At 37.5% G+C, this 20,298-nt stretch overlaps 1 protein-coding gene across 1 annotated transcript in view; it reads left to right on the plus strand.

The window, feature by feature from the left end:
* The window catches only part of NAPG (NSF attachment protein gamma), a 65,884-nt gene extending 47,397 nt beyond the window's left edge, over positions 1-18,487 (plus strand). The window contains exons 9-12 of the mRNA XM_007948914.2: positions 6,673-6,751; positions 8,958-9,037; positions 17,216-17,345; positions 18,344-18,487. Of these exons, the coding sequence (XP_007947105.1) occupies positions 6,673-6,751; positions 8,958-9,037; positions 17,216-17,345; positions 18,344-18,487 (433 nt within the window). The remainder of the gene's footprint in view (positions 1-6,672; positions 6,752-8,957; positions 9,038-17,215; positions 17,346-18,343) is intronic.
* The last annotated feature ends 1,811 nt before the right edge of the window (positions 18,488-20,298 follow it).

Consider the following 20,298-nt stretch of genomic DNA (forward strand, 5'->3'; position numbering starts at 1 on the left):
TATTATATATATATATATTAACTTAAGCTTAATCAACAGTTTCTCTTAGCAATTAAATTCTGTTTGCCAGAATCTCTGTATTTTGAGATCAACACCTTTTGGTGACTAAGTCTGAAATTAGGTATCTTAATTGAAAGTTTTCTGTGGCTCTTCAGTGACAGAAGAGACTTGAGATATATTTTGCTAAAGAATCAAGAACAAATGACTGAAGAAGAATTTGTTGATCCCTTTCTGTGGCTAAATCACTTGGTTTCTTCATGGATACTGTTGTTGTGTGCCTTTGAGTCAATTCCAACTCTTAATGACCCCTTTCAGACAAGTTTAGTGCATCAGAATAAATGAATCTAAAACGGGTAGCTATTAAACACAATCTTATTTAGATATACTTCTGTTTTATTTGTAGGACCTTCTCTCATTGATTTTGTTGTTGTTGATCTAAATGGAATAACGGTGTTTTTACGTGTTAAGACTTTTGTATTAAAATGTGATAAAATTTCATTTATAAATCAGACTTAGGTCATTAATTTTTACTCATTTTAGTAATCATTGCTTCCCAGAAATCAGAACTGAAATTCTCACTCAGGCAATTTCCAACTCATAAATGATGGTCTAAAAAGTTTATTCTCTTGAGAGTGTTTCCCATAGAAACAAAGCTGTTAATGGTGATGGCTCCCAGGCTGTTGCAAAATTGCTGAACTCTAAGGTATTACCTGGATTTTGACTCTTATGAGCAGAGGCCTTGCATTATAGAATGAAATAATGCTGCCTGCTTTGCTCTATGTAGGGCAAGTTTTGGCATACTTTTTCTTCCTTATCATTCCCACTTCATAGTGGTCCTCCTCCATGGTTTCTAGAGCCTTCTAGAGCCTTACTGTAGGAGCCCACTCATGGTTTAGGAAATGAAATTGGAAGTAGAGGGCAGAAAGTAAGGCCAACCTGTGTGGGATATACTCTGCTTCAGTCACCCTAAAATATTTCTGCTTTTCACATTTTTTTTTTCCTTTTCTTCCCAAACTATGGCTTACCTAAAACTGTATTTCTCATAGAGGAAGTAACAAAGGAGAGGAAGGCAGACCTGAGTCTCCCCAGGGAGAACTTTCTCCAACTATGTATATGTGTTTCTCTGAGACTCCATTAGAGGCAGTGGCCCACATCACTCTAAAAAATTTACCAATTGGCTTTGACATGTGATAAGGAGAAGTCTTATTCTAAGACAAAATTTCTTTACCCTTTTAGTGTAGGGGAGAAGTGCATATTGAATAAGCAGCAGGAGGAGGCTGTTGGCATGTGTTCATTTGAAAGTTGGATATTTATAAGCCTGGGCAACCAGTATGGTCTTTTACTTATTTCGTGAACTAGTTTTATTGCTTTTTTTTTCTTTTTTTAGTAAAATTACATTTTAAAGTGCTGTTACTTTATGGAGTGTTTGAACAAACATTAATTTTATGGGAATATATTTTTGAATTATATAACATTGTAAGAATTTATTTAAAAATATTCAGGAATGCATATATTTTTAAAACTATCACTGGCTACTTGTGGTATGAAGGAATTAAAAGTCTACTGACATAGCATTTGTATCAGGAATTTGAGGAGTGCAGGGTTGAAAAATCATGTGGAAAATTTATTGATATAATTTATGATATTTGAGTATCTTCAATATATACTTAGATTATAATCTGGTTGGAGGCTATCCGTTTCCTAAAGAACTAAAACAGGTGTTAATTTAAAGCTTTAGAAAAATAACATCTGCTAATAATGTCCCATGCAAATTTAAATTTCATGCCTCTTATATTAAGTTAATGCTCACCTGCCTTCAAGTCAGATCTGACTCATAGCGACCCCTCCTTGGGTTTCCAAGGCAGTATCACTATAGAAGTAGACTGCCCAATCTTCCTTCCAAGGAGAGGCTGGTAGGTTTGAACCGCCAGGCTTCTGGTTAGCAGTCAAATGCCTTAGGCACTATACCACCAGAGCTCCTATATACTACATTTAAATTTTACATGAATGTGAGACTATAAGATGTAATCATTACTTAATGGTTTAGGTCATATCATAAACCAAAAAAAAAAAAAGAAATTCATTGTCGTTGAGTTAATTCCGACTCATAGCAACCCCCTTTGGGTTTCTGAGGCAGTAAATATTTATGGAAGTAGATTGCCCAGCCTTCCTTCCATGGAGTGGCTGGTGGGTTTTGAACTGCCAGCTTTCTGGTTAGCAGTCTAATGCCTTAGGCACCAAGCCACTGAGCTCCTTAGGTCTATCATAGAATAGCACAATTAAATGATCTGTTTGGTATATTTGTATTGTCATTTGGTGCTGTTGGGTTAATTTTCAATACAGAAACCCCAAGTGACAGAGTAGAATGGCCCCATAGTGTTTTCTAGGCTGTAATCTTTATGTGAGCACATTGCCTGGTCTTTCTCCTGTGGAATGGCTTGTGGATTTGAACTGCAGACCTTTCACTTGACAGCCAAATGCTTAAACCATTCACCATCAGAGCTCTTTATATTTGTCTCATGCTTTTCCTTTATTTCTAGAGACTCGTAATTGAGAAATGATTCAGAATTTCATTTTAGTAATCTCTAGGATGACCTTAAAATTAGTACTTGACCACTGCCCTTGCTCACTCTTAGAAAAGGCCTTTTCAACAAGTTGATCATAACTTATAGGTAAGGTTTGCATCCCTGGTCCTTCTAGGGAAGATTTGAAGCAGCTGAGCAGGTTAGACACCCTGTGGTTAATTCTTAGTGAACCCAAATCCAGAGCACCTTCTCAGAGCTCTGCTGTTTCCCAAAAAAGAGGAGAATCCTACTTCATAACTAATTCCCTCCCCCAGCTTATAAGACTAGTTTTAGCAATGAAAAGTATTTCTTCCCTGCAAATGGGTTGAGACTTCTCTAGATTCTAAATGCAAGGAGGACTGTGTGTGTGTATATGTTTGGGGAATGGGAGGGATTTTGTACTAATTGAAGGTAATCACTAGGTTTCTGTCTTGAGTAACTGTGTCCTGGTCACTGTAAATCATTTAATAACTGAAGTGAGGAATAAAAAACACTGGTTTATCAAATAATAATGAGATTAGTTGGGAATGTTTAAAAGGCTGAAATGTTTTATAGGGAGTTGAGAGTATATTTTGGAGTTAAGGAGATAGTTAAGGCCAGAGGAGTTGTTTTACATCATTGTGAGGAAGATGTCAGAGGAACGAAAGCTGGGAATGAGTGAGGTCCACATAATTTCTGTGAAGTTTATATTTTGTTTTATATGAGTCTAATTCTTTTTCGAAATGCAAGAAGATATACTTACTCTCTTTTCAGCAAAACCAGATACATTTTATTTTGTTAGGTGTATTTAGAAATTCCTTGATGGGAAAGTTGAAGTCATCTGTGTTTCATTATAACAAGTAATGAATAATTTCTGGAGACATTTGAAAAAGATGTTTTTGTATTTCATTTTCATGGACTTTAGCAAAATTAACCTTTGTGACTCCAATAACCAAACCCTTTGCCATCAAATTGATTCAGATTCATGGCAACCATGCATGTTAAAGAGTAGAACTGCTCCATAGTGTCTTATTGGCTGGATTCTTCAAAGAAGGAGATCACCAAACCCATATAAGTGCACAACACTTCTCTTGGATGACTTTTTGCTAGGTAGCTGTTAGCACATGGAAATGCTATTTTTATGTCAAGGAAATAAATAATGGTGTGTGAAGAATGTACCTTTTTCCGCCAAATACATTAAAAGCTTAAAACACTGAGATTCTGTGGTAGTTAAAGTGGTTGTCAACTTGGCTGGGCCTGGTTGAATGACTGGGCAGCTGGATGTAAGTTATTCCCCATGGTGAGATTGGCAGTCAGTTCCATGGTGGAATCTGCTGGAGCAGCTGAGTAGCTGCTTTAGGGATGTGGTCTGTTTCCAGTATATAAGAAGCATCTTTGATGAAGATCTACAGCTTTTTTGGCAAGCTTGAATCCTGTATGTAGCCAAGTCATTATTCAGCAGCCTGCCATGCCCTGCCAATCTTGGGACTTCTTCTGGACTTGAATAAGTGGCTTACTGTGTTGTTTGTTAATATCAGGACTGTGCCTTTGTACTTGTTGACCTTGGGTTTATCAGCTTCAGCAGCCTGCAGCTATCTGAGTGAAGAAAAGCCTCCAGCTACAGTTGGCTTAGAGTAGGAGGCAGAACTAAAGCTCAAGGTTGAGGGGCTTTCACCCAGCCCCTAGACCTTGGCACTTTGAACTTGGACTTAAAGCCTTCATACAGTAAGAGAAACTCTTGTTTGTTAAAGTCATCCCATTTGTTGTATATTCCTGTCAGAGTGGCACTGGGTAACCAAAACACATTCCTATTAGATATAATCTGCACATTATGTTCACAGAACGTTCTGGTTTAAATTATTTTATAGTACATGCTCTGTTGTAAATTCATGGCTATAGTTATAAATGATATAGATGCAGGTAGTCCCCACTGTATTAGTTTGCTATTTTTACATAACAGATTACCATAAACCTAGCAGCTTGAAATAATACCTGTTTATTCACAGTTTCTATAGGTCAGGAGTCCGGGCACAGCATCACTGAGTTCTCTGCTCTGGCCTCACAATGCAAAATCAAGATGTTGGATGGGGCTGTGATCTCATCTAAGGTTCAGGGTCTTCTTCTAACCTCACTGCTGTTGGCTGAATTCATTTCCTTGTAACTGTATGCCTGAGATCTCCACTTTCTTGCTACCTTTTATCCAGGGACCATTCTCAGCTCTTAAAGGCCTCCTGTAGTGTAGTTCCTTGTCCTTTGCCCCCATAGGCAGCTGACAGCATGGTAGTTTCCTTCTTTTTTGAGGTTACCAGGAGTATAACTTATAGTCTCCCTAACTTCAGGAAGGGCCCAGTCCCTTTTAAGGATTCATCTGATTAAATCAGGCCATCTAGCTAAATCTCCCTTTTGTTTAGCTCAGAATCAACTGATTGGTTGGTATCCTAATCATTGGAGTGACAGCCCATCATATTCAGAGGTTGTGCCCCATTCAAGGTGAAGTTATACAGGAAGTGTATATGAGTGGGTGGGTATCTTGGGGACTATATTAGAATTCTACTACCAAACCAACTTATAAACTGTCTTTTTTCTAGGAATTTAAGTTGATCTTTGGAAATTCAGAATGCATTTCTACAATGAACGTTATTTTTTGAGTCGCTAGGCTGCCAAGGCAAGGAGCTCTGGTGGTGTAGTGGTTAAGGTATTGACTGGTAACCAAAAGGTTGGAGGTTTGAACTCACCTGTCACTCTGCAGAAGGATGAGGCAGTCTGCTTCAGTAAAGATTTACAGCCTTGCAAACACAGTAAGGGTCGCTATGAGTCAGAATTGACTCGATAGCAGTGAGTTTGGTTTTTTGGTTGCCAGTAGCCCCACTTAAATTCTGTTTAGATCACAGTGTGAATAACAGTATTATCATAAACTAAGCCATTATGCATGTATATATATGCAAATCTTTTAAAACAAAATTATAAACATACAATAAAAATTTTTGTAGGAGCTCTGGTAGCATAGTGCCTAAGGCATTTGACTGCTAACCAGAAGGCTGGTGGTTCAAATCCACCAGCACTCCTCGGAAGGAAGGTTGAGCAATCTACTTCCGTAGTGATACTGCCTCGGAAACCCAAGGAGGGGTCGCTATGAGTCGGGTCCGACTCGACGGCACATAACATCAATAACAACAACATTTTTAATTTGGGTGACAGCAACACCTCTCTTCCCTCTGTATCTCTAATGGTGCAGACTCTTTGCCTTTTTAAACTGTTCAGTTGTGTGAACTTCCCCGTGCTAAGCCACTGGAGTTGTCTGACTGTACATTGTGATGAAGGAAATGGATAAAGACTGCAAAATTCATGCAGTCAAGAGTTAGGTGGTAGTAAGGGAGCCCTGGAATTAAGAGAATAATAGAATCTAACAGGGAGATGATGATCTGACTAGGAAACTATAGAATGGGGTCTACAGAGGGGAAAAGGGGAGGATTTTAGAGGGTTTGAGAGAAAATTTTGGGTGACCTCTTTCTTTATTCTGCTTTCTGTATGGAATAGAAGAAAAGGAAAACATGTGAGAGTGGATAGAAGAACAATGAATGTTGAATATTAAAGGTAGCAGGAAGGACGTTTTATCCCTCTAATTTGTCTTCCCTCCATTGGCATGGTAGAACTTGCTGCGAGTAACTGAGGTAGAAGAGGAGTAGAGTAGAGTAGGTAATGATGAGAGCAAAGGTGGGGGAAATAAGTCTTCAGCCGGGGTGGAGTGTTCATGAGTCTTCTGTATGACCAGTCAATTGAAGGAAATATATCTAGAGTAATTACATCTAGAGTTGTCTCTAATCTATTTCACAAAGTTTTTTGAATTTGATCACTTGCTGATGAGGACCCTTACTAAAGTTAAAGATCCCCATTTGAAGAAACACATCCTTAGGTTTTTTTGCTTTGTCTGTCATCTTGATGCCTAAGATGGAGAGTTGGGTATTTAAAAGACAAGTCAGATAAGCAGACCATTATAGAGCAATTGCTAAAATGCTTGATGTCTTCTTTGTTTCTCAAAAATCTGTAATATCAAATACACTACTACAGTCACTACTGCTATAAATTGTTTATACCTGCCTTATTTTATATTTCTTTGTTTTGTCCTCAGGTTTGATGAAGCAGCACTCTCTATTCAGAAAGAAAAAAATATTTATAAGGAAATTGAGAATTATCCAACTTGTTACAAGGTATTCTTTAAAAGTCTTATTTTCAGCTTTACATTCAATAATTTTTCATATTGTTGTGAATAAATACCTAAGAGAGGATTCAATGTATATTTTTATATTTTTGTAAATAGTACTTTGTATGCCTCCATTTTTGACTGAGATAGAATAAGCCTATTAGTGTTTGTCTCTCTCCTGCTGGTTACAACTAAAACTTGTGGACTAAATACAAAAGGCATCTACCAAGGAACTCTGGAAAGTAATTAAAGCAGGGGAACTGTGGAGAGGAGTGAAAATTTGGAGAAGCATCCAATATGGGAATGAGTTTCCTAGATTTTTTTCCTTCTATTTTCTTCTGTGGCATTACCTTCAGAAAAACTTCCAGTTATGGAGCTGGACAGCAGAGGTTCTAGCAGCTAAAACTCCAAAAGAAACCCCATCTTTCTAACAGAGGAACTAGGAAAGGAGGCTCCTTCCCCCCCCCCCCCCCCCGCCCCTGCTTTCTTTCCTATCTTTACTCAAGGATAGGCTCTAGTTCTAGAGCTATGGCAGCAATTAGTGAACTTTAGATGTATCAGAGCTACAGCATTTAAAACACCAAAAGAGATCTAATCCCTTTGTCCAGAGGAACTAGGAGAGAGCTGAGAGTACAAAGGAAATAGAAAGGAAGGAACTGAAAAGGGGAAAAGTTTGTATGTCCACATAAATCTTGGGTTTACGCCTCACTAAACCATAGCAAAGGCTTTGAGAGTTGAGATAAGATTTTAAACCACTACCCATGTTCCAGACTAACTTCTGAATGATACATGCATAAGACAGAACCAAATAGGGTACAGAAGTTTGAGAACTGACACAAGATTTAAATTGCTGCCAAAATCTCATGTGTAAGACAGACCCAAAGCAGCATAGCAAAGTTTTAGAACTAAGATTAGAACCACTACCCAACAAAAGTGAGACCATACATGAAGGCTGATTAAGAGACCAAATGCAAAGCCAGCTGCCATGGAGTCAATTACAATTCATAGTAATCCTATAGGACAGAGTAGAACTTCCCCATAGGTTTTCCAAGGCTGTAAATCTTTGTAGAAGCTGACCACCTCATCTTTCTCCCATAGAGTGGCTGGTGAGATAAGGTTGGTAGTTCTAAGCTACCAGCTGCTCTGTAGGAGAAAGATGAGCCAGTGTGCTTCTCTAAAGATTTACAACCTTGGAAACCAGAGCAGTTCTGCTCTGTCCTGTAGGGTCACTATGAGTTGGAATTGACTCATTGGCAGTGGGTGGGTTTATTTAGTGTAAAATTCAAAAATGTCCAGGATATAATCCAAAATTACTGGATATACACACAGAGAAAAAAGAATATTAGACCAATTTTTAAATGTTGGATGACCCATATGTTAGAATTTTTAAATAAAGACTTCAAAGCATCTGTTACAATGGCTCACAAGGTAAAGGTAAACACAGTTGAAATGAATGGAAAGATTGAAACTATAAAAATGAAAACTAAATGGAGATTTTAAAACTGAAAAATACATTTAAAATAAAATACTGGATAGGTTCATTCTCATAATAGAGATGACAGAAGATGACTCAATGAACTTGAAAATAGATCAATAGAAGTTATCTGAAATATAAAGATAAAATAGATTGAAAAATAGTTTCTGAAGAGTTCTTCTTCTGATAAGGTTGTAACAGTAATACCCTTTATTTTATTACTATTTTTATTATTGGCATATAAATGATGTTGTTTCTCTTATCCATAGTTTTTATTCATACATTTTTTTTTCCTATTATCTCTAAGAATTCCAAAGTGTAATTGTAGAGTTTTGACCTCCTACCCTCTTTTTTATTCCCTTTTAAAGATGAAATCTAAATACAAATTTGAAGGAAATTTTCTTCAAAATGTGGGGTATGTTTTTCTAAGGCTTTATCACTCAAAGTGTGGTCCTCGGACTAGTTTAAGAGTGCTACCTGGGAGCTTGTTAGAAGTGACTGAATTGAATTCTTCATTTTGACAAGATCCTGGATGATTTGAATACACATTAGAGTTTGAAAAGTACTCTTCTAGATTATTTTCCTTCAGGTTTCCTATAGAAGTTACTTCAGAATTAATAAATCTCTCTGTATACAACGCAAGACTCTAATGTTAAATTCCAGGTGTTTTTATTACTGCTAGGAATTAACTGTATTACATAGATATAAATTTGGGCTGTAACCACCTCTTTTGTTTTAGAAAACAATCGCTCAAGTCCTAGTTCATCTACACAGAAATGACTACGTGGCTGCGGAAAGATGTGTTAGGGAGAGCTATAGGTAAGACATTTGACTAGTTTATCTTGACTTGGCAATAAACATGTCTGTTTCTTAAATTGAGATTGGTGATTAGACAAATACTCTTGGATGTGAAACTCCCGCCCCTCTACCCGGCCTCCCCATTCTTCATAACACTAGCAGTTGGTTACTGTTTCAGTTTTTACAGCAAATTTTTGCAACTTGTTCTTGCTTTCTTTGGTTTCCTCTTGGGAACTTCAGTGGGGTAAATTACTTTAATGGTTTTTCTATATTTACTTTCTGAAGAAGAAAGAGCAACAAAAAAAGTTCTTAGATATGTTGCAGTAAAATCAGTATGAGCAATATTCTTGAGATGTTTCAAAAGAGCAGTCTCAGTGTTGATACTATTGACATTTGGGCTAGATAATTATTTGTTGTAGGGGACTGTCCTGTGCTTGTAGGATGTTTAACAGTTTCTGTAACTGTCAGTAGCACCCCCTCATCTGTAACATACAAAATGTCTCTAAACATTGACAAATGTCCCCTTGGAGGACTAGATCTATCTCTGTTTGACAGCTGTTCTTTTAGAGAAAAGATGAAAAAGTGAATTGGGAGTTCCAGTAAGATGGCAGACCAGGCAGACAGACTGCACAGACCCTCTTTAACAAAGAAAAGGGGAACCAGTTAACACAGGTACAGAAGATAATCCTGGAGCCCTGAACATTGAAGGGAAGGATATAGAAGTGGACTAAACTCCAACTAGTATAAGAATCTGCATGAAAATATCAAAAAAGGAGACATACGGAGCTGCATTCTGTCAATGATCCTGATGGCACAGACAGCTTGGATATTGCTGACTGGTGTTAGGACCCAAGAATTAGTCTAAAAATTGGCCCTGCTAGACAGGGGCTGCATGGAGGATTGCACTGATGGCTGGTAAATAATGGGGAAGCAGCTGAGCTGTGGACTTTTGCCTGTCCAAAGGGTGTGACCATTTTGAATGTTCACAAGGGGTTAAAACATTTGGGATATTTAAAGTGACAGTGTTCTCCCAGATTCCAGAGACTTAATAGGCTCCACTTGCGGAGAACCACAAGGAAATCCCAAACTAGAGCGACTGGAAAGGTGTGATGTTCCCCTTGTTACTTTCATACCCCACACCCTCTTGGTGAATGGAGGTGCGGCTATCCCACCCACTTTCTGGGCTGACAGGAATTCCATCCCAGTCTGTGTGCTCGGACGGAGCCTGGGTGCCCTTTCCCACCCTGCCCAGAGTTTTTTTTTTACTTTGTTTTTAGTTTGTTTGTTTTTTTCTGTTTTAAAATTATTATTTTTTATTTATTCTTTTATTATAATTCTTTAGACTTCCTTCCTAGGTTCTAGTTTTCAGCTTTCTCTCCCTTGTTCCTGCTTCCCAATTTTTTTCTTTCTTGTGGTTAACCCCATTCCTTGTTTTTCTTCTTGCAGTTTTCCCATTTTTTTCTTCATTATCTCCTACTCTACTTCTTTAATCTTATGACCCTTTTCCAGATATTGTGGGGTATCTTTCTTTTTCTTTTTGGTGATTATTCATGTGTGTTCATGTATGTTTTTTGATCCACTTGCTTTTACTTTTTTGATGGTTTTTCAATTGTTGTTTTTGTCTGAGGGAGAAACAGCAACCATTCCCATATGACACAACTACACCCACACCTCCTGCAGCTTCACTTACTTAGTGAGAACCAGCAACCAGCCAACAATAAAAGACCACCAAGAAGATCCTGACTCACCCATAGCTGCTCTTCACAAACAGTTAACAGAGATCAAAATACAACATCATCACAATGTATCAGAGATAACAGACCATCACAGTCCACACAAAGAAGCTAGATAAAGTGGTAGAAACAAGGGAGCAGGATACAGACCCCGAACACATCCCGGAGAAAGAAGCAGCATTGGAACTCCCTGATAAGGAATTCAGAAGAATTATATTTACGTATCTTCAAAGGATTGAGAGACAGATCAGTAAAACACTGACAAAATTAAGGAAAACACACACAAAACCCTAGAACAATTTCAGAAGAAAATACAAGAACAAAATGACAAAATAAATGAAAAATTAGAAATGATTCAGAAGTTACAGGTAGAAATCCAGAAGATTAATACTAAATTTTCAGAAATTGATAACACATTGAAGGGGCAAAGGAGTAGAATTGAATCAATGGAACACAGAATTAATGAGATTAAGACAAATACCTGAAAACTTCTTTGGAAAAGGATTAATCAGAAAAAAGATAAAAAAAAAATGAAGAAAACCTAAGGTTCATGTGGGATACCATCAAAAGGAATAACCTACATGTAATCAGAATTCCAGAAGAGGAAGGGAAAAAGAAAACCATTGAGAAAACTGTCCAAGATTTGTTGGAAGAGAAGTTCCCTGGTATGATGAAAGATCAGAATATATCCATTCAGGAAGTTCAGATGAACCCCAAATGGGGTAGACCCCAAAAGAAAATACACAAGATGACGGAACCCAGAAACCATCACAGCTATGGAAGTATCCAAGTAAAATAAGCTTACAAGATTGTAAATAGGGAACCAGAGGCATCAACTGGCAAATGAGGACAACTACAAACGAAAAAGAGGGGAAAAATACTATAGTTACAGAAGTTCTAAATGGTGAAGAAGTCAAGAGAGTTGCAAGATAGAATGGACTGTTCTAAAGTCAGGAAGAAAATTATACATCACAGGATAACCTCAAGGAAAAATGATAAACCTTCACATCACAATAAAAAAGAGAACAAGCACAAATATTTAGCAAATACTAAAACAATAGGAAGAAAGGAAATGGTAACATGATTCCCAAACATAATAAGTTCAGCACAGAAAATTACATGGAAAAAAGAAAGCAGGGAGACCATGAAAAAAAAAAAAAAAAAAAAAATGACAGCAACTGGTTCACACTTGTTGATAATTACATGAATGTTAATGGATTAAATGCACCACTCAAGAGATGGAGAGTTGCAGACTGGATAAAAAAACAAAACCCATCAATATGCTATCTACAGGAGACACACCTTAGAGACAAAGGCAAAAATGGACTAAAAATCAAAGGTAGGAAAAGGGTATATCAAGCAAATGGCAACAGTAAATGAGCAGGAGTGGCAGTATTAATTTCTGATCAAGTTGACTTTAAGACAAAATCCACCATGCAAGACGAGGAAGGACATCACATAATGATTAAAGGATCAATTAAACAAGAAGATAAAACCATAATAAATACCTATGGACCCAATGAAAGAGCCCCAAAATACACAAATCAGACTTTAAAGGAGTTGAAAAGGCAAATAGATCACTCCACAGTCATAGTGGGAAACTTTAATACACCACTTTCAATCACAGAATAAGAACAAGAAAGAAACTCAACAGACACAGAAGAGCTAAACAATACAATCCACCAGCTTGATCTGATAGACATCTACAGAGCATTTCACCCAACAACAGCACAATATACATTCTTTTCCAGTGCACATGGAACATTCTTAATAATAGACCATATGTTAGGCCCACGAAGCAAGCCTTAATAAATTTAAAAACACTGAAATACTGCAAAGCATCTTCTCAGATCAGAATACTATGAAATTGGAAATCAACAATAGGAAGATCACTGGAAAAAGAGCAAACACATGGAATTGAACAACACCCTTCTCAAAAACAACTGGGTAAGATAAGAAATAGAAGATGAAATTCAAAAATTCCTTGAATCAATTGAGAATGAAAACACAACATACCAAAATCTTTGGGACATAGCAAAAGCAGTGATCAGAGGCCAATTTATAGCAATAAATACACACATCAAAAAAAGAAGAAAGAGCCAAAATCAATCAGCACTTTAAACCAACATCTCCAGCAATTAGAAAAAGAGCAGCAAAAAAAAAAAAAAAAAAAAAACCTACAGTCACCAGAAGAAATAATAAAGGTTTGAGCAGAAATGCAGAAATAAATGAAACAGAAAGTAGAAAGACAATAGAAAAAAAATCAACAAGAATAAAAGTTGTTTTTTTTGAAGATTAGTAAAATTGACAAGCCACTGGCAAGTTTAACACAAGAAAAGAGGGAGAGAATACAAATAACACGAATAAGAAATGAAATGGGTGACATCACAACAGACCCAGTTGAAGTAAAAAGCATGTCAGGATACTGTGAAGAACTGTACTCCAACAAACTTGAAAATCTGGAAGAAATGGACAGATTTCTAGAAACATACTACTTAGCTAAATTATCACAGACTGATGTGGAAAAGTTAAACAGATCCCTAGCAAAAGAAGAAATTGAACAGGTTATAAAAAAAATTAAAAACAACAAAAAGCTCTGACCCAGACAGTTTCACTGGATAATTCTACCAAACATTGAGAAATGAACTGACACCAATCCTACTCAAACTCTTCCAGAACATAGAAAAGGATGGAATCCTCCAAAATTCATTTTATGAAGCAAGCATGACCTTGATACCGAAACCAGGCAAAGAAGTCCCTAAAAAGGAAAACTGCAGGCCAGTATACCTGAATATATACATGCAAAAATCTTTAACAAAATACTAGCCAGTAAAGTCCAACAACATATCAAAAAAATAATACATTATGACAAAGTGGGGTTCATACCAGGTATGCAAGAATGGATCCACATGAGAACAGCAACCAGTGTCATCCAACACATAAATAAAACAAAGGAAAAGAACCACGTGATCATATCAATCATTGCAGAAAAGGCATTTGGTGAAATCCAACACCCATTCTTGATCAAAACCCTTAGCAAAATAGGAATAGAAGGGACATTCCTCAACAAAATAAAGGGCATATATGCAAAACCAACAGCCAACATTATTCTCAGTGGTTCGAGACTGAAACCATTCCCCTTGCAAACAGGAACCAGACAAGGATGCCTCTATCACCACTTCTCTTCAACATTTTATTAGAAGTCCTAGCCATGGCAATAAGGCAAGAAAGGGAAATCAAGGACATCCAAATTGCTAAGGAAGAAATCAAACTATTCCTGTTTGTTGATGATATGATCCTGTACCTAGAAACCCAAGAGACTCAGTCAAAAATTTACTGGAACTAATTGAGAGATAAAGCATCATGGTAGGATACAAGATCAACAGCCAAAAATCAGTTGGATTCCTCTACCCCAGCAAAGAGATTGCTGAAAAAGAAATAAAGGAAATCAATACCATTTACAATAGACCTACCTACCTACCTACTGCCATCGAGTTGGATCTGACTCATAGAGACCCCTCCTTGGGTTTCCAAGACAGTATCACTACGGAAGTAGATTGCCCAGCCTGCCTTCTGAGGAGTGGCTGGTGGATTTGAACTGTAATAGCTACCAAAAAAGATAAAATACTTGGGAATAATTCTTAGCAGGGACACAAAAGACCTGTACAAAGAAAACTATAAAAGACTACTTCAGGAAACCATAAGAGATTACATCAATGGAAGAACATACCATGCTCATGGATAGGAAGATTGAACATTGTGAAAATGTCAATTCTACCCAAAGCAATCTGTACCTTCAATGCAATCCCAATCCAGATCCCATCAACATTCTTTAACGATATGGAAAAACCAGTCACTAACTTTTATATGGGAGGAAAGAACTATTGAAGAAGAACAGAGTAGGAGGTCTCATGCTACCAGTTCTCAAAACCTACAATACAGTCACAGTAGTTAAAACTGCCTGGTATTGGTATAATGACAGACACATAGACCAATGGAATAGAATTGAGAACCCAGAAATAGATCCATAGACCTGTAGTCAGCTGATCTTTGGCACAGGTCCAAAATCCATTAAATGGGGAAGAGAATGTCTTTAATAAATGGTGCTGGCAAAATTGGATATCCATTTAAAGAAAGATGAAACAAGATCTGTACCTCACACCATACACAAAAACTAACTCCGGATGGATCAAAGACTTAAATGTGAAACCTACAACTATAGAGTTCCTCAAGGAAAAATTAGGGGCAAATTTAGGGGCCCTAATATATTTGGCATAAATAGACTATCAAGTGTAATGCACAAACAGCAGAAGAGAAACTAGATGAATGGGACCTTCTAAAAATTAAATTTTTATGTACTTCCAAAGACTTCTCCAAAAGAGTCAAAAGAGAACCTATAGATTAGGAAAAAATATTCAGCAGTGACATATCTGACAAGGGACTTATCTTTAGAATTTATAGCAAACTCCAACACCTCAGCAACAAAAAGACAAATAATCCAATTAAAAAATGGGCTGAAGACATGAATAGACACTTCACCAAAGAGGATATTCAGGCAGCCAACAGACATATGAAGAAATGCTCATGATCATTAGCCATTGTTGTTGTTGTTGTTATTTGCCGTCGAGTCAGCCCCGACTCATAGCGACCCCTCCTTGGGTTTCCGATTAGCCATTAGAGTGATGCAAATCAAAACAACAATGAGATACCATCTTGCTCCAGCACTAGTAGCAAAGTTCAGCGAGACAGAAAATAACAAATGCTGGCAAGGATGTGGAGAGATTGGGACTTTGATATACTGCTGGTGGGACTGTCAGATGATACAACCACTATAGAAAGCACTTTGGCAGGTGCTTAAAAAGTTGGAATTGGAAATACCATTGGACCCAGCCATTGCATTACTAGGTATATATCCTAAAGAAGTGAGAGCAAGGACAAGAACAGGTATATGCACACCCATGTTCGTTGCAGCACTAGTCACAATAGCAGAAGGATGGAAACAACCTGGTGCCCATCTACAGAAGAATGGATAACCAAACTATGGAACATACACACAATGAAATACTACACAACCTTAAAGAGTAATGTAGAATCTGTAAAAGACCGCATAGCATGGATAAACTTGGAGGTCATTATGCTGAGTGAAATAAGTCAATTACCGAAGGACAAATATTGTATTAGTCTGTTATTGTAAAAAGTGAAGGAAAGGTTTATATTTGGAAGGAAATTTTCTTTGTTGGTTTCCAGGGGTGGGAGGGGAAGGGTGAGAACACTGTCAGATAGGTAGAGACAAGTATTGATTTGGGTGAAGAAAAGGGCAAGGTACCAAATGTGAGTGATCAATACAGTGGCAATGAGGAAGAGAAAGAGAGAGTGCATGTGAGGTACAGACAACAAAGATGAACCCTTTTGCATATACAATACTATGTTGTCAGTGAAGGCAGTCATTGATCTACAGTTGGATAGATGGGTGGACAGTGTCCATGCAGGGGGGAGTGTGCCCAAAACCATGTATAGGGTTGGCAGACAGTGTTTCTACAGGTGTATTTGGATGTTCTGTAAGAATTGCCAGGTATATGGTAGAGCTGACGAGGTGGAAAGTTGTAATCACTTCTTGGCCATAGCCATCTACCCAGAGGCAGTGAGTAGTTGGACCTGTGGACTTGGGACCATAGTCACAGGGGCATCGAGCTAAATTGCCATAACATGCTACCCAAAACATTGTTCCACATACTACTTTGGTGTGTAGCGACTGGGATCTTAAAAGCTTGCAAGCGGCCATCTAGTTGCAGTGATGAGTCTCTTCTCATCCAGAGCAAAGAAGAATGAAGAAAACCAAAGACACGTGAAAACAATTAGTCCAGGTGACTGGTACACCATTAGTTCCTCAGCCTGTATGACAATGAGACCAGTAGAACTAGATGGTACCCGGCTACCACTTTCATCCATTTGGAACGGGATCTCTGTAGGAGATCCTGGATAGAATGGGAGAAAAATGTGGAACAAAACTCAAAATCATTTGGAAAAAAAAGAGGGACCAGTTTGCTGGTCTGGTGGAGTCTGATGGAGCCACTGAGACTGTGGCTCCTAGCTGCCCTTCAGGTCTAAAATTGAACCCATTCCTGTGTCTTCCAGCCAAACAAAAAACAAGCAAATGAGCTGAACATTTACATTAGATAGATACCCTCCTTGGAGAGATCAATCATGAGAGAATAGAAAGGCTGTGTATGTACAAGGAGACAGCTTGGGGGCAGGAGTGCTGGAGAGGGAAGAACACAGGGAAGAGGTAACTATGAGGAGGAAGTTGGAGGGGGAGCTGTTGCATTGTGGGAAATGATAGTCAATGTCAGGAGACAAAGTTTTTTGAGCTGCTGTATGGAAATTTAATTGGGTCTGTAAACTTTCACCCAAATCACAATAAAATTTTAAAAAGAAAAAAAAAAAGTGTGAATTGTGTTTATTGTAGCATACCAGGGTTCAATGGAAGTGAAGACTGTGCTGCACTAGAACAGCTTCTTGAAGGATATGACCAGCAAGACCAAGATCAAGTGTCAGAGGTCTGCAACTCTCCACTTTTCAAATACATGGATAATGATGTAAGTCAACCTTTTTGGTTACTTTTCTTATTTCCTCTTGAAGAGTCTTTTAGTAAGATTATTTTTCTTCCTTGTAATTTTGAAATTTTCTGTGTCTGTTTTTCACTACAAGCTCTACTATTCAAAAAGGAACCATTTCCATTGCATTTCACCGTAAGTTTAGGTTATTTGGATGTAACTACATAGGTTAACAACAGATCTTTCTAACTGGATTGACCATATGCATATTTATAAATGCAGCCCATTTCTTTCTTCTCAGCTCCTCCTATCTTCTTGCCCTGTATAGGTTCAGTAGGTTCTCAACTAATCAGTTTTTAGTGTATGAACTTTCTTTTGTGCTTACTGTCTGAAAGAGGTCCATTATGTAGAAGCCTTTGCAATTAAATAGACTTGCTAGAATCCCACTTCTGTGACAGCTACTGTGGATGCAGGTTAATTAAATATCTCTAAGCCTCAGTTAATTTATCTGTAAAATTGGAACCTGTATTGCAGAACAGTTGTGAAGAATAGATTAGTCAATGTATGAGAAACATGATGCCTTGTACATAAAGTAAGCAGTAGATAAGAGTTTCTGTTCTTATTTCTGTTTTTCAGTATATTTGTGAGCACTTACTGATTTGTTGTTGCAGCTCTGCAGTCTCATCATGGAAGCAGACCAGTTTTTCATAATGTCTGTAGAGGAGACATTTTTTCTGGATAAATTGTTAAATGTTGTTGTTGTTATGTGCCATCGAGTTAGCCCCATCTCATAGCAACCCCTCCTTGAGTTTCTGAGCCGGTATCACTATGGAAGTAGATTGCCCAACCTTCCTTCCGAGGAGTGGCTGGCGGGTTTGAACTACCAGCCTTCTGGTTAGCAGTCAAGTGTCTTAGGCACTACGCTACCAGAGCTCCTGAGTAGAAAGGCCTAGGACCTGTATTTTATAGATAATTGTTGAGACATCTCATATTGGGCTTCTCATTATCCAGGTTCTAAGAATATGTTTTATCATTGGCAGTATGCTAAATTGGGCCTGAGTTTGGTGGTTCCAGGAGGGGGAATCAAGAAGAAATCACCAGCAACACCACAGGCCAAGCCTGACGGCTCTACCACCACAGCCGGTGAGGAAGAGGAAGATGAGTACTCAGGAGGACTGTGTTAGCATTTTACTTTATAAAAAAGATGAAAAAGTAAAGGAAAAATTCTGACATGCCATTTCATGAACTTGGAACCTTGGCTATTCCATACTTCATTACAGTCATTATTTGAATGCTAATAAAGACTAATTTGTAGTTACCATTTACTCAAATCAGCCATCTTTATCTACCACCTATGAAGATTTTTTTTTTTTTTTTTCATGACAGAAGTTTGTTAAGACACCAGCAGGAAATAAAACAGAAAATGTACTGTCATGTTTGAATGCAGTTGGTTTTCAACTTTGTGAACCAAGTTCTAGACTAATTATATAAATGGAGCAATAGACATAGTTACTCTATTTTGTTGGGCTCTAATAATACATTGCTGGAGAAATTTCATAATTGCTGCTAAAAGTAAAGTTACTGCCAGAAAGTAAGCATTATAAAAATTTTTTTGGTTTTGAAAAGGAAGTTGGTACACTGATATAGTACATGCATTTAAACTATTAAATCTTTTCAAAGGTAAGATTAGAACAAGAAGCTATTTTGACCCTTAAAATATTATTTAGCCCAGTAAAAAAAATGCATTAAAGATATGTGAGCTTGTAAAATTTGAAGGTAGCTTATTAAATCATTTTGTAAATGGCTTCAGTTCAAGGTATTTCTTTCATCTAAAACAGCAAAGTGACTCTCCAAACTCACTTGGTTCTTGAGTAATTGGAAGCTATGAAAGAGATAATGTCCCCGCCAGGTTTGCTGGTCCAATAGAGCCTGGTGTAACCACTGAGACTATGGCCCCTAGCTGCCCTTCAGGTCTGGAATTGAACCCACAACTGTGGTTTCCAGCCAAACAAAGTACCGGCATGTGAGTTAAACATTTACCTCAGGTAGACACACGCCCTGGAGAGAACAATCATGGGAGAAGGAAGGGCTGCTTATGCACAGGGAGATAGCTCAGGGTGCAGAAGAGTATGAAGGGATGGACACTGGGAGGAGGTAACTATGGGGAGGAAGTGGGAGGGGAGCTGCTGCATTGTAAATTTTGGTCAATGACATGAGACAAGTATATGTGAACTGCTGTATGAAAAGTGAATTTACTCTGTAAATCTTCACCCAAATCCTAATTAAAAAAAAAAGAGATAATGTCCCCATCAATCCTGATACATACATTTCTTTCCTCCAAAATAATTTCTAGTTTATTTAGAGTTGTAACTATTATACTTGACAATAACCTGCAAAAATTTAGATTAAAAGGAAACATTGTTTTTGGAAGCCATATATTGAAAATTGTGCTGCAATTGTTTAATGTTTTAGTAATTTGCAAAAAATGTTATTTTTGATGGATTCCTTTTTCAACCTGTATGGCTTAGACCCATCTCATAATCTATTAATTGGAAAGATACTCTAGACACTGGCTATGTGTTTTTCTGAAGGCAGATGCAAGTTGTTTCCTCCTTAATTATGTTCCATCTGACTTGACTTCATTGTATTTTATTTGAGTGTAGTATGCTTAGTTGGTTTTGGTAGACTTCTGAAACACACTAAAGTTGTTTATTTTAAGTGGTTTTAGTCACAATTGGTTCTATGGGAGAGCTTATACAGAACAACATCCTCATTTGGAAGGTATGCTTGGATCGAGATATCTTTATTGAAGATACCTGTATTAAAGCTGTATTCAGCATTTGTATTTAAAGACGTTATATTTCAAAGATCCCATCATTGCTGCTGTCCCCTTTAAACTTTATCAGAAGCTTGTAGAGTCTTAGGTAAGTGCTCACTTGGATTAACTAATAACCCATTATACCTTTGGAGAAATGTTTTTAGTTTTATTCTTCTT

The sequence above is a fragment of the Orycteropus afer genome, unplaced genomic scaffold (assembly GCF_000298275.1).
Source record: "Orycteropus afer afer isolate SDZICR_OR568_19922 unplaced genomic scaffold, OryAfe1.0 scaffold00232, whole genome shotgun sequence".
NCBI classification, from domain to species: domain Eukaryota; kingdom Metazoa; phylum Chordata; class Mammalia; order Tubulidentata; family Orycteropodidae; genus Orycteropus; species Orycteropus afer.